The sequence below is a fragment of the Delphinapterus leucas genome, chromosome 2 (assembly GCF_059928025.1).
Source record: "Delphinapterus leucas isolate spDelLeu-1000000601 "Yukka" chromosome 2, BTC_Dleu_Yukka2, whole genome shotgun sequence".
In the NCBI taxonomy this organism is placed as follows: domain Eukaryota; kingdom Metazoa; phylum Chordata; class Mammalia; order Artiodactyla; family Monodontidae; genus Delphinapterus; species Delphinapterus leucas.
Genome location: NC_143130.1, coordinates 40,346,029 through 40,360,506, shown reverse-complemented (window position 1 = coordinate 40,360,506; position 14,478 = coordinate 40,346,029). Strand labels below are relative to the sequence as shown.

Sequence of the window (14,478 nt, the reverse complement as noted above, 5' to 3'; positions counted from 1 at the left end):
TCCAGTGGAATCTTGTGTTTCTGCCTCCACCTTATTAGTCAAGCCATAACCAGATTTCTCCTGTATCCCCATACTCTTGGAAAGTCTGCAGCTCTCTCTCGTAGACAGCATCCCAATGCTCTCAGGTGCCCAGTGCAGACGGGGTGAAGTCATCCTCTCCAGGACTGCCCTATCGGGTGGTGGCTTCTTTTTTTGAGAGAGCAATTTCAAAAAAAGGATCAGGTTGAGAATGGCTGAGCTGAGTGAGGACTACACCCAGTTTATTCGCCAGTCAATTTCTGCACAGATATATGCAACAGACGACACATGGGGGGGGTCTATGCTACAATAACAAAAGTTCATGTTCAGTGAGTGCCAGGCAGTGTGCTACCTGCTGATCACGCATTATCTCATTAAATCCTCATAACAATCAATCCCACAGGGTTATGCTATTATGATCACTCTCAGGCAAAGAGAAGTTAAGTAACTTACTTAAGGTCACACAATAAATGGATTCAGTTGGCCTGTGACCTCAAGCACTCTGACTCCAGAATCATTTGATAGTCTTCCTTGCTATGAACTGGTTGAAACACAGCCCGCGGGGTGACTGGCCCCATCCTGTTCTGAGGTTTGGCTTTGGATGTTGTAGGGTCAGGGCAAAGGGACCAGGCTCTAAGTGGATGCTGAAATGACAGTTTTCTGGAAAGCCTCTGTAGCACACTGGTGCCCCAAGCCCCCTATCTCAAATCCCCAGTGGACTGTATCATGAAGTGGCATTTGCCTGGCTTGGCAGGGAGACAGAACTCCGCTCTCCAGCAAATTTGGGAGGTCATGTGACCCCATTTGACTCCATAGGCTGGCAAGGACTGGGAAATCTCAACTTACACTCTTTCCAACGCTTTTAAGGTTTCCTTTACCTCCAGTGCTCTCTGCAAAGCGCCTGCGGGAAACAGCGTTCCTGCTTCTGCTTCCCTGTTGCCGAGTCTGTTGAAGACGTACTCGGATGCTGGAGGAGCTTTTCTGTGACAACAGACCCCTTCCTGCAAATAGCTCTCACCAAGCAAGGCTGTTCCACCTGCACATTCCTAAACACCCTCTGGAGGCTTCCGGCCCACCCTAAAGGCTCGGCTGACATTGCGGGAAGCCAAGGATGAAAGAGGTTGCCTTGCCCAAGGCCCAAAGTTAAGTTCCCAGCAGCTAAGGTTTGTATTCGCCCTGAGGGCTGACCCCTGGTGCCCTTTCCTCTGCCCTAGGCAGGTCTCAAAATGTGGGCCCGGGGACTTCCCTGGTGGCGCATTGGTTAAGAATCAGCCTGCCAATGCAGGGAACACGGGTTTGATCCCTGGTCCGGGAAAATCCCACATGCCAAGGAGCAACTAAGCCCGTGCACCACAACTACTGAGCCTGCGCTCTAGAGCCCTCGAGCCACAACTACTGAGCCCACGCGCCACAACTACTGAAGCCCACGTGCTTAGAGCCCGTGCTCCGCAACAAGAGAAGCCACTGCAATGAGAAGCCCGCACACGGCAAGAAGACCAGCCCCCGCTCGCTGCAACTGGAAAAAGCCCACGTGTAGCAACAAAGACCCAAAGCAGTCAAAAAGAAAAAAAAAGAGTGCCCGGGGTGGCTGGTGGCCTCAGCATCACCAGGGAGCATGTTAGAAATGCAGACCCTTAGGCCCCAGCCCAGATCTTCTGATCCAGAAACTGTTTTACCCAGCCCTCCAGAGATGCTGAACCTTTGAGAACCACTGACCTAGGCTTCTGCCTTCTCAGCTGTGATGAAGCTCTGCACAGGTAGCGATGATTAGTTTGAATTCCAAGTCCTCCATGCATTCTGGTCTTCCCCACACGTGAGTGGACTTCAGAAAATCACTAAATGGGGAAATCGGCCAGCTTTCTGAGAATGAGTAAGACACTAATAATCAAAAGCATCAATGCACACATACAAAAGGAAATCTAAGTGAATACTGAGGCCAACTGGAAGGCAACTTTCACTTGTCTTGGTGAAGCCAACAGAAGCAGTAAGGGGGGAGCCTCCCCACAGGCCTGGCAGTACCAAGTGGGCAGCGGGATTTTAAGATCCAGTGGGCCCCAGGCCCCCGTCCCCATCCTCCTATCTCATCCTCTCATGGGGAGGGCCGTCTAGGCAGGTGCCTTCAGAGCGGCCCCTTCACCCACTCATCCAGCATGTTATTAGGCACCTGCTGTGTGCTAGGTCCTTCCAGCCAGAACCCCGGTCTGGGGCAAAGTGCAGACCTCAGCTAAGGAGTGGCAGGACTTGTAGGGTGGGGGTCCTTGCAGGCCACCTGGGGCCTCCTTCTCCTTTCCCCCGTGCAGCACCCTCTCCTTGAGCTGGAGCTCCTGCTGTGCTCCCCATTGGCACCTAGGCAGGTGACCCAGCACAGGGCACTCGTCCCCTGGAAGTGAGAAGGGTGGCCAGGTGGGGAAGTGTTGCCTTCTGCTCAGGAATGGGCAGGGTGGCCCCAGTGGCGATGGCCAGACCCTGGGGTCCCCAGCCTAGAGGCCACAGGGCCACTCCAGCCTCAGCACCCTGTGCAAGTTCAACTCCACTGACGCCTGCTGGCCTCGCTTGGTCCTGGCCCTGGGCTGGCCCTGGGAGGGGGTGCTTGCTCCAGGCCCACAGCCTATTCCTAGTCCACTGGGGGCTCTGACCCCACAGCCCTTCTGGAGCAAAGCTAAACCCCAAGGTGGCCGAGTGGCTCTCCCTTGCTTTATTCTGATTATAAAAATGATAAGAGTTTTTTGTAAAAAGTCAAGCAATTCAGAAAAGTAAAAATCATCTCAATTCTACTACTGTTAATATTTTGGTGAGCAACCCTCTCTATCTAAACACACACACACACACACACACACACACACACACACACAGGTAAAGTGACAAAATCTTTACTAGCCATGTTGTTCTGTAGCCTTTTAAAAAAAATGAGCTGAGCTGTCATTTAAGAGACATACAATGCCGAGTGCTGTGCCTTATGGCATGGTCCTTCCTGCAGCCCACAAGGGACCTGGGGTCCCAGGCTGGGCAGCAGGGTGGCATGGATTTACAGCAAAGGGGTAGGACTCTGTTCGGCTTCTCAAAAACATGCTGTGGATGACTTTCTAGGTCAATAAGCAGAGCATTCATCACATGCTCTTAAATATAAAAAATAAGTTAGCACAGAGTTGGCATTTTTTTGTGGGGTGTTGGTGTGGTCTTTGCGGATTTACTTGCCAAGCTCAGAGGAGGCAACATGGGCTGGACAGAACCCTCATGCGCACACGCATGCATACCCCACACATCGCAGGAGATCCTGGGCCCCAGGGGGGCTGCACTGGGGCCTGGACCAGGGGCTCCCAAATTGACCCCTCCGGCAACAAAGCGTCCTCCTACCTGGAAAGGGCCAGGACTGTCGGTCTGCCTGATGTGGGATCGCTATCTCTCAGGGATGTCTTCAAAGCATGTCAACAGCCCCTGTCCCTGCCCCATGTCCCCTCCTTGGCCAGTGGGATCTGTCGACTCCTGTCACCTTGCTACCCTGAGAGCTGCTACTTCTCTTGCTGGATGAGCAAGAACCTCCCGCCTGTCTGCTGGCGTCCGGCCTCACCCACTCCAATCCTTTTCTGACCCTGGGGTCAGAGTAATTTTTCGAAGGCAAATTGGATCACGTCTCTCTGGCTTCAGAGCCTTCCCTGGGGACAGGTCCCGCTCCTCAGCCAGGACCATCTGGGATGGCTTCTCCACCTCCCGCAGCCCGTCCTTAACCCTGGGGAGGTCCCCTCTCAGGCCAAGCTTCATCACACCTCCAGCCTTTACCCCTGCGGTTCCCTGGGGTGTCCTTCTCGTGTTCTGAATTCCTACTCATTCTCCAAGGCTCAAACTTCATTTCCTGTGCCCTCTGGACTGGATTAGGTCTCCCCTGGGGGCTCCCACAGCACCCCCACACCCCAATGCTGCTTCTCCTCTCCTTCCCCCGGGGTGAGCGATCGCTGTTTCCCTCCCTGACTGTGACCTCGCCGAGTGCCAGGGCCATGCCTGGGTCTCTGTGTTTGGCCCAGCAAACATTTGTGGAACATCTGACCAGAGGTGCTGGCAACCAGCTCGGGCGGCAGGGCCAGCGGCTACGTTTACCGTGCAGATGAGAAGTTGAGGCTCAGAAAGGCCACAGAGCTTGCAAAGGTCACACAGCGAGTGCGAAGGGAGCAGGACCGCTGGGCTGGGAACCGGGACCAGGCGGTGACAAGTGGATGGCGGTCCCCCGTGGCAGGGCACGTGTGGCCTGCATGTGGTAGGCTCGTGGGGCTGGCGTGGGAGGCCTGCTCTCGCAGTAACTGTCAAACCACGGCCACCGCAGAGGTTGATGCTTCCGTCTTGAGGTTAGTAGGGATCCCTGCTCCCCAGGTCACGAGAGGCTTGGGGGCCCCTCGCTGGGGAGGAAGCTCTGGGGTGCTAGCCGTGAGAGGGACTCTGGCCGCAGGTCTCGTTTTTCAAACACGCCTCCTTCCAGGCTGGGGTTTCAGACCTGTCCTGAGAGCAGTGAAGGTCACCGGGTCTGGATGTCCAGTCACCTGTCCTGTGGAGGGGGACGCAAGGACCTGTGTGCTCTGTTCCCACACAGAGCTGGGCAGGGGCCGAGGCCCGACTTCTGTGGGAACTTAAGGCTCCTGGCAGAGGCTGAATACGTGGGACCAGGACAGGCCGTGTGTGTGGGACCCACAGGGATAGACAGAGGCCCCCTGAGTAGGCTGAGGGGCCATCCAGGCTACTGATGCTCACCAAACTCTCTGTGGGATGCTGGAACCACGCAGTCAAGCTGTGATGACACCAAAACCCCATCCCCCACACCTGCAGGCAGTAGGGACACGGCCTCAGGCCCTCCTCCCTGGTTGGGAAATGCCTCCCTTCCTCAGAACCACTTGGTTGTGTGGACTCAAGTTCAGGCTTCCGGCTAGCCTCTTGTCCTGTCCTCTGTCCTCTGCCCCGCAACCAGAACAGGGGCCCAGCAGCCCACTCTAACCTCTATGGGATTCGGTTTCCTTCTTCCTTCTTCTCTTGCCAACATGGAACATGGGTCTGGCTGAGGAAAGCCGGTCTGGGGGTGGGGAGAACAGGAGAGTGAGTGTTTTTTAAAAGGCAGGAGCTTTCTAAAGGCCAAGGGTACTTGTCTTAGTAGCTCTGGTGGTGTCTGGCACAACTGTGGAAATTGAGCCCTTGACTCCTAGCAAACGGGGGCTGGGCCCATGGCCTGGAGCACCTAGCAGGGGCCGGTAGAGGCTTGGGTCCCCCGAGCACGTCCCACCAGCCTGCTTCTCCAAATCCTGTCTGTGATGCCACGTGGGGGACGTGATTTCTGCCTTGAGTCAGAAGTGACTGCTGGAGCCTCCTGGGGACTCCACCCTGGCCTCCACTAAAGGCCTTAGGGGCCATTGTCCCTCTGCTCAAGGGCCTCTGTCAGGATGGGGGCACAGGCTTGGGTGAGATTCACCCCTGCCACCAACCCAGGCTGCTGCTCAGAGCAGGAGAGCCAGGGTGGGGACTCTGGGAGCCTCCCAAGCACAGGGTGGGCCTTAGGGGCTCAGAGCAGCTCCAAGCTGTAGGAGGAGAAGCAGTTTATTAAGAAGAGCAAGAGGGCCTGGACCACAGCCTCCGCTTCCTCTTCTGGATAAAAAACCACAGCTTAGCTGTGCTGGCTGATAATTCTGCAGCTTCTGTCCCTGGGGCCTGCCCCAGGGGCCTGAAGTTTTGAGCAGGCAGCCCCTGGGGCTTTGGCTGGAAAAATGGGGTTGGGAGAGGAGGTTGGATTGTTCAGGGAAAGAGCATAGACCTGGATTCCTTATAATTTATCTTCTAAACTGGAGCACTTTCAAGAATGAAAGGGAGCTGTCTTAATTATTACACCTGGGCAGCAGATGCAAACTGAGATGTATGTTACCCTAATTACCACCATTTCCTAGCTGTGTGGATTTGGGCAATTACATAACCTTTCTGAACTCTAGTTTCTGCATAAAAAAAGACTGATATGTGCCTGTTTCCCAGGGCTGGTGGAAGGATTAAAGAAGTGCATTACTGTGTGTGAAAATGCCTGAACAGCCCTCAGCATAGACCGGGCTCTCCATGTTTGCTCTCTTCCAGTGAGATAGTGGGTTCCCTGTCCCTGGAGATAAGCAAGGACTTGTCAGCTCTCTGGAGCAAGTTCTCATGGTGGGAGAGGGGCTGGGGAAGGTATGTATATAGCTGGAGAGTCAGATTCTAATCCTTCCTGTGCCCTCCAGAGGGGTGACGGTGAGGGTGGGAGAGCCCGAGCCCCCACCCTCAGGCCTACCTGTACCTGGGGAGGGTGGGCCAGTGAAGGGTCCTAGGCTGGAGCTCCTTCGTGGATTTGTCCCCGCCCCTCCTCCCAGGTGGTGGTGATTTCGGCACTCATGGAGGACCCCTACCAGCGCCCAGCCTGGATTGGCTTCGCTATGACCATCTCTGTCTTCAGCTGCCAGAGGTCCCAGTTTTGGTTCAGGGAAAGTCCGTGTGCTTCTGTCCTCCTAAGATGGCGCTGTATGGATACGGCTGCATTCTCTGGGAGCTGGAGGCTGAACTGAAGGAGGCTGCTTGCATTTTCTGTGGCTGCTCCTGGGGACTGAGAAATTGAACAGACCCTGCTCCAACCCAACATTTTTTTTTCTAATTAATTATTTTTGGCTGCACTGGGTCTTTGTTGCTGTGCGCGGGCTTTCTCTAGTTGCAGCGAGTGGGGGCTACTCTTTTGTTGCGGTGCGTGGGCTTCTCATTGTGGTAGCTTCTCTTGTTGCGGAGCACGGGCTCTAAGCACGCGGGCTCAGTAGCTGTGGCTCGCGGGCTCCAGAGCACAGGCTCAGTAGTTGTGGCGCATGGGCTTAGCTGCTCCACTGCATGTGGGATCTTCCCGGACCAGGGCTCGAACCCGTGTCCCCTGCATTGGCAGGCGGATTCTTAACCACTGCGCCACCAGGGAAGCCCCGCAACCCAACATTTTTAAAGAGGTGGGTGTGGGGCCTGCCTGACCCCGGGCTACCCTAAGGTCTCCAGGCTTCAGGTTCCTGCAGCGAGTTCCTCTTCAGTGCTTGGTGAAAGGCGTAGGTGACAGGGGTGGGGGTGGTGCTGGCCCTGCTCACAGACTCTGCGTTCCACCCTGGGGCTCCCACTGCACTGCCTTCGCCTGTCCTCCCCATTGCTCTGGGAGCCCCTGGAGGCAGAGTGGGCACTGCCGAGGGCACAGCTAGCTCCAGAGTCCGGGCAGAAGAGGGGCTCAGTAAAGGAATGAATGAACGAGTGAGGTCAGAGCCGGGAAGTGACCCGATGTCTGTGGCATCAGCTCTGTGCAGAGGCTACCCACTCTGTCCCCAAAGCCAGAGCTGCTGAAGGTAGAAGGGTGTGACCTCCTGCCAGACACCCTCGTGCACTGCCAGCTCTCCAAGGCGACCTCAGGCCAGCGACATTATCCCAGCAGCCTCGACTACTGGCTGCTTTGCCCTCCATCTCCTCTCCTCACCCCAAGGTTCTTCTGGCCACTTGAGTCAGAGCTTGCCGGAAAGATGGTTCCTGAAAATGTCAGCTCTTGTAGGCATCTGGAGGTTAACAGTGCATGGCCCTCAGCAGACTCCTGTCTGGCCAGTCTCTTGCATTAAACGAGGGACCAAGGGCCCAGGTGGAGGTCGAGGAGGCAAGAGGTAGGCGTGCAGCTACAATGGCGGCCCCTAGGGGTGGGTGCAGGGTCTGCCTCAGCACCGTCTCCAGGCCAAGGCCACAGACTTCCAGCCAACTCCGTCTTCCAACACCTTTGGCCCAGGCAACGTCTCCTCAGCTCTACCCTCTTGACGGAGGTCAAGGAGAGAAGTGGGACACCAAACAGGTGTCACCAAGGTTGCATGACAGCTAAGAAAAGATGTCTCCAAAAATGAGGGACTGGAAGTCCGAAAAGAGGTGCCAAAACACTATGAGACTTGCTGGCTCATTAGCCGATTCAGGGAGGGGTCTTGAAAAGTAAGGCTTCCCTGATGCTAAAGGACGTCACCAGCATTTAATGCATTCTTAACATTTGACCCTGTTCTTGTGGACCCCAGATTCGGAATATCATCTAAGTGCTGACAATCTGCTAGGCAAGAGAATGGCATCTCATTGTTCTAATTGGTACTTTTAATGAGGGAGATGGAGCATTTTTCACATATTTGTGGGCTGTTTGCATTTCCTTTTCTGAGAACAGCCTAGTCACATCCTTTGTTCATTTTTCTACTAGGTTGTCTTTTTTTTCTTAATGATTTATAGATACTCTTTGTATATTATGGATATTAATCCTTTGCCATATATTTTTTCCCTTTTTCCTCTGTCATTTATGTTTTAATTTTGTTTACGTTGTCTTCTACAAAAAGTTTTACAGTTTCATGCTGTCCCATGCGAGTCTTTTTCTTTGGCTTCTGTGTTTCATGATGTTGTACTTAAAATTTCTCTCACTGAGATGATTCAGCTGCTGCTTCAGATGTTCTGAGAACGACGGCCACAACACTTGCAGTGGCAGCAAATCATGCATGTGTTTCAAAAGAAAATGTTTATTTTAAAAATAAGAACTGTCACCCCAAGCACTTATTTAAATATTAATAGATATGGATAAAAATTACAAATGGTATTATGAAACTAACAGCTTTATATTCACAGATGGTCAGATGCTGACAAACAACAACTAAGATCTATGTACACTGAGATGAGATTTGGTTGTTATGAAAATGCATATGAAGGCTTAAGAAACGGCCTATTTACAGGCTTTGGTGGAGCCATAATCCCCAATTTTCTACTGACTCCTGATGCCGCTTGAGAGCCATGCAAAGCTGAACTGGGTCCAAATATGCTGGAGGATTTAGTTTTAGAAGGTATCCTTCTGCATGTGCTGGACCCCCTAAAATGCGACAAAGAAAAGAAAATTAAAATGTCAAATAAAACCAAAAGTGAACAGTTTTCTTTCTCTTAACCTGCATGCAGCTATATAATCCATGATTTTCCTTGGTGTTCCATGTCTCTGCATTTTCTGCCTATAATGGCCCTGGATGGGGTCAGTTTCCTTTACAATTCAAGGAGTAAATGACTGTCACCCTTTACACCAATTTGTCCTACGTTTGTCCTCTTAAAACGTCAAGGATTCTGTGACTTGAGCCCAACCCCATGTGCCTTCTCTCTACCCTTTCACAGACCCCTCCCTCCAGGCATCTGAGCTGAGATCCATGCTCCCCATCTACTCCGACCACAGAAAGGAAGTGAGAATACCTTGTTTTAAGGCCTCAATGCCCAGACAATAGACACTGTGGAATTACTGTGCTCCCACAGTCCAGAGGAAGGGGGCTTTGTGGGTGGGTGGAGACAGAGCAGAGCGAGCCTCCTCCTGCAGAGGGGAAGGCTGCAGATGTGGTTCCCCGGGCCCGCAGCAGCGGGGGCCTGGCACATCTCTGTCAGGGCCCCGTTGCCAGAGGCTTGCTTGCTCGTCTACATTCCAAGATCTGCCTGCTCTCACTTCCCACTCGCTGCCTTTAAAAAAGGGTGAGGGCTTCCCTGGTGGCGCAGTGGTTGAGTGTCCACCTGCTGATGCAGGGGACACAGGTTCGTGCCCCGGTCCGGGAAGATCCCACATGCAGTGGAGCGGCTAGGCCCGTGAGCCATGGCCGCTGAGCCTGCGCATCCGGAGCCTGTGCCCCGCAACAGGAGAGGCCACAACAGTGAGAGGCCCACGTACCGCAAAAACAAAATAAAATAAAAATAAAAAATAAGAAAGGGTGAGAGGCCCCTGCCACAGCCTATTACAAAGTCCTTCCAGCACCTCACTTCCCCCACTGATCTGAAGATAACAGCTTTTTCTCTCCGCTGAAAATAAATGGTAAAAAAAAAAAAAAATCACAGGGTCAGCATGTTAGCCTTTCCCTAAACGAGTATTTCCCGCCCCATTGTAACCAGGCTGAATTCATGCCTGGTGTTAATTCCCTTCCATCAGGCACACAAGTGGCCTCTGATCTGATCTCTGAATTTAGGGGCCCGGGTATGAGGGCCACCAGTCTGCTAATGACATTTTGGTGGGGCTGAGGGAAGAGTGGTTTTTTAAAAACTCTTGCTCGAGGGCAATTTTACTGCAGAACTGGCAAAGATGTGCTAAACCAGCAGAGAAGCAGCCTTAAATTTCCCTATGCTGATTTCCTGCTGAGATATTAAGTCCCCAGCAAAAACCTGCTGTTTATGTTGATTTGCAGAATGAATCTGCCTTCAGCAGCCTCTATTTCACCAGAGTCATCCATTTTACTCCCACTCAGAGCCCAGAACACAACCAGTTCATTGCGTGTTCTTCTGAAGATGTGAAACTCTGAGGGTAGGGTGGGGTGTTAAGGGTTCTGGCAAAGAGCCACGTTTATTTTGTGGCTGTGTGGATCCTCAGCTAGGTGAGCAGCCTGGACACGTGGGAAGCCACCTTGCAGAGTGGTTCAGTGGAAACGAGGATAACGGGGCACAGATACAAAGAGGCTGCTACAGGGTAAAGCAAAGTTACACTACTTCCTGGTTTTAGCCAGTAGGGACCAGAAAATAATCCCACCTTAAACACACGGGCTAATTAAAAACTAGCATCAAAAGTGGTACTGGGGCTTCCCTGGTGGAGCAGTGGTTGAGAGTCTGCCTGCCGATGCAGGGGACACGGGTTCGTGCCCGGGTCCGGGAAGATCCCACATGCCGCGGGGCGGCTGGGCCCGTGAGCCATGGCCGCTGAGCCTGCGCGTCCGGAGCCTGTGCTCCGCAACGGGAGTAGGCCACAACAGTGAGAGGCCCGCGTACCGCAAGAAACAGAAACAAAAAAACAAAAGTGGTACTGGCTTTTGGACAAATATGAGTTTTACTACTTACTAGCTTAGGTTCTAGGCCATAGGGCAAAGTGCTTCCATCTTATCAACAAAAGTTGTGAAAACAATAAGAGAGCCAATGGTTTACTCTGTTCTAACTAGCAACAATGAGGAGATCATGATGGGTTTTCAGGAATCTCCGTGGACCACGTGCAACAGTGAAAGTGCTCCAGGCAGGCCTGGGTGAGCCAGTGTCCAGTCCTACCTGTGAGACTGGTACCAGGCTGGGGACAGCTTCACATAAACCTTCCCCAGGGGAAGCTTCAGGAAGCCTCAGCTTTCTCATGATAAATCCCAGGGAGTTGGACAGAGGCCTTTTAAGGTCTTCTACTCTGTGTGAGTGCCTGAGGAAATGAGTATTTCCCAAGATGGGGGAATAAATGAAGAAAATAAGAAAATGTCCCTACTGAAGAGCGTCTGCAGGTCACTTGCACACTGAAAACCACAAAAATTATTATTCGGCCGTAAAAATGAATGAAATCCTGCCATTTGTGACAACATTGATGGACCTCGAGGGCACTATGCTAACTGAAATAAGTCAAGGACAAATTCTGTATGAACTCTCTTACATGTGGAACCTAAATATATATATATATACATATATATAAACCATGTTTGCAGATGCGAGAACATATTGGTGGTTGCAAGAGGTTGGAGTGGGGTGGGTGTAGGATAAATGGGTAAAGTTTTTTTTTCTTTTAAAAGTTTAAATAGAATTAAAATAAATAAATAAAACCCACAAAATTAAACTAATATTTACTAATGCCTTTAATTTCTGTACCCCAACAGAAGGATTAGCACATACAAGATGTCTATTTATGGACTTAACAAGGAAATGACAATTTGGTAACATCTGCCTTCCTTTCTTTTCCCCCACTCAATTTTTGGTCTTTATTACCCAGAAGGAAAAGAGGTAGAAAAACTGAAAAAGAAAAACACAACAGGGCTTCCCTGGTGGTGCAGTGGTTGAGAGTCCGCCTGCCGATGCAGGGGACACGGGTTCGTGCCCCGGTCCGGGAAGATTCCACATGCCGTGGAGTGGCTGGGCCCGTGAGCCATGGCTGCTGAGCCTGCGCGTCCGGTGTGCTCCGCAACGGGAGAGGCCACAACAGTGAGAGGTCCGCGTACCGCAAAAAAAAAACAAAACCAAAAAAACCACAACAGCTTGCACAAGTTTCCTGAGGACTTGTTCCCTTTTCCTGTAAGCATTTCTGTTACAATACATAAATGCTTAGGGCCACATTCTCCAGACTGATGGGGTGGTCACAACCCTACCAGACCTTACCTACAAGGCAAGGGCAGAGCATGTCCTTGCAGAAAACAGGAAAAAGGGGCTGTCAGAAGCAGTGTGATTATGAAGAAATAAGACGCTGCCCGGATCGTCACCAGGACCTTACAGTAGTGCTATCTTTGTTCTGCCTTGGTAAGCAGAGAGCACCCAAAGTGGGTGCAACCCAGCTTAGGAGCCAGGCAGATGTAGGAAAGGGAAGATGGCGGCGCTGGACTGACCTCTTGGGGTTCCTGCTGTGGCCTCTTCTCTGCTACCCTGCAAAGCTTGGGAGGCTGGCTCTCCCAGGTGTTACTGAATGGCAGGGGGTGTGCGGAGCCTCCGGGTGGAGGCCCTGCAGATTCTGCAGCAACAGAAGCGGTGTGGCAAGTATTGGCGAAAGCATAAGGGTGATGAGAAAACAAAACCCTTTGTTGGGACTTCCCTGGTGGCGCAGTGGTTAAGAATCCTCCTGCCAATGCAGGGGACACAGGTTCAATCCCTGGTCCGGGAAGATCCCACATGCCGCGGAGCAACTAAGCCCATGCGCCACAACTACGGAGCCTGCGCCCTAGATCCTATGAGCCACAACTACTGAGCCCACGTGCCACAACTACTGAAGCCTGCGTGCTCTAGGGCCCCCATGCCGCAACTCCTGAGCCCGCATGCTGCAATTCCTGAAGCCCGTGTGCCTAGAGCCTGTGTGCTCCACAACAAGAGAAGCCACTGCAATGAGAAGCCCGTGCACTGCAACAAAGAGTAGCTCCCGCTCGCCGCCAACTAGAGAAAGCCCGTGCACAGCAACGAAGACCCAACGCAGCCAAAAATATATATATAAATAAAAAGAAACTTTAAAAAAACAAAAACCCCTCTGTTTATTCAGCTAGTATATGATTTACAGTATTATAGGTGGAAAATTCACTTAAGAGCAACTGGCAGAAAAAAAACGTTTTTTTCCTAAGGTAATGTCAAAATTGGAGAAGTTTTTGCAAACTAGAAAACTTTGATCATCAACCTAGGAGTAGATATCTTAAAAATCTGAAACAAATGTTTTTGTTTGGGATCAGACCTTAATCCTCACTCCACAAACGGGAGAGGCAACATTTAACAATGGCAATGGCTTATTTTAATAAATGCTTCAAAGCAAATCAGAGCAGCTGTACTTTTATATTTTTCTCCCTTCTACCCTACATTGCAGAAAAGGTGGCAGAACTTACCCTTTTGTCTTGGAACCACTGAAACCAGTTTTTCTCCTCTTAGACCTTTGGGAGGCTGGCATCCTTTTCCTCTTTCTTTCATTTTTGGTTTTATTTGCAAAGTAGTGAGAAGATATGGGTGTTTCCTCATCCAGCTCCTCAGGGGCATTTCTTCCAGTGCGTCTGCTGCTGGAGGGGCTTCTCCGTGAGGAATCGTCCTCAGCTACAAATGGACAATGCAGACATTTACCCGTGATGCCATTCTGATCCAAGTGTGGTTACAGTCTACGCGGAGATACACAGCACGGAGATACACGGAGTGCAGTTCAGCCAAAGCCCAGCTGCTTTCCTGTAGCATCTTGCCATTTGGATTCAAACACCCCACAAGAACTGAGCACTTCTTTTATTTCACAAAGCCCCAAAGTAGTCAATGGCAATTTATTTTTAAAGTAAGGGGTTCAGAGTTCATTAAGAAAACGTGTGATGCTCTTTAACTTAAACAGAGATGTCAGGTTTTATTAGCTCACATTCTGTAGCCCACGTCCCTGTTATTGTTTGGGCAATTAATCCTGTTAAGTTCTTTGCAAAGTATAAAGTGCTAAAAAAAGACAATTTTATTTATAGTTCTACACATGCTGAAAAAATAAGTCCAACATAAGGAAAACATAACTATGTCCTGCACCTCATCTTTGGGCGATAGTTACTTAGTAAATGGCTGTCAGAAAATTCTAGACCACATTTTACTCTTCTTTGCATAATAGTTGTGAACATTTCACATACTATGCAGGAAATGGGTCTGTATGAAAGCACACATTTGCAAAGAAGATGGTAATTTCCATAGGTATTTGCAACCCAAGGCACACCCAAAGCACGAAATCTCCTTCTAGGTTAACAGTGACCAGGTCTTCATTTTCTGAAGATATTTCCTGGCTGGTCTGGTTCACCCTCAGGCTACCCTACCTTACTGCATGGTAGGAAGGGCACACGGGCAGACAGTGCAGCTCGGGTGAAGTGTGCTGTCATCCCAGCTGGGGGACTTTGAGGAAATGAAAAGGCCTCACCACTTTTCCCCTCTAAAATGGGTGTTGGGGAATATCCAGCGAGGTCCAGTGGTTAGGACTGGGCTCTCTCACTGCAGTGG

General features: G+C 51.2%; 1 protein-coding gene across 9 annotated transcripts in view; it reads right to left on the bottom strand.

Annotated features, from left to right (window-relative positions):
* BLM (BLM RecQ like helicase) overlaps positions 1 to 14,478 on the bottom strand; it is a 112,352-nt gene that overhangs the window by 16,534 nt on the left and 81,340 nt on the right. For 4 of the 9 annotated variants that reach the window (XM_089906762.1, XM_022564002.3, XM_089906761.1 and 1 more), the window contains 3 exons: positions 13,359 to 13,560; positions 4,997 to 8,899; positions 1,735 to 4,552 (listed from right to left, as the gene is read on the bottom strand). In XM_089906762.1, coding sequence (XP_089762888.1) covers positions 8,722 to 8,899; positions 13,359 to 13,560 — 380 coding nt within the window. In that variant the 3' untranslated portion in view covers positions 1,735 to 4,552; positions 4,997 to 8,721. Of the gene's footprint in view, positions 1 to 1,734; positions 4,553 to 4,996; positions 8,900 to 9,770; positions 13,561 to 14,478 lie in introns of those variants that run through there. The other 5 variants (XM_089906763.1, XM_089906764.1, XM_089906765.1 and 2 more) reach the window with 5 other exon arrangements.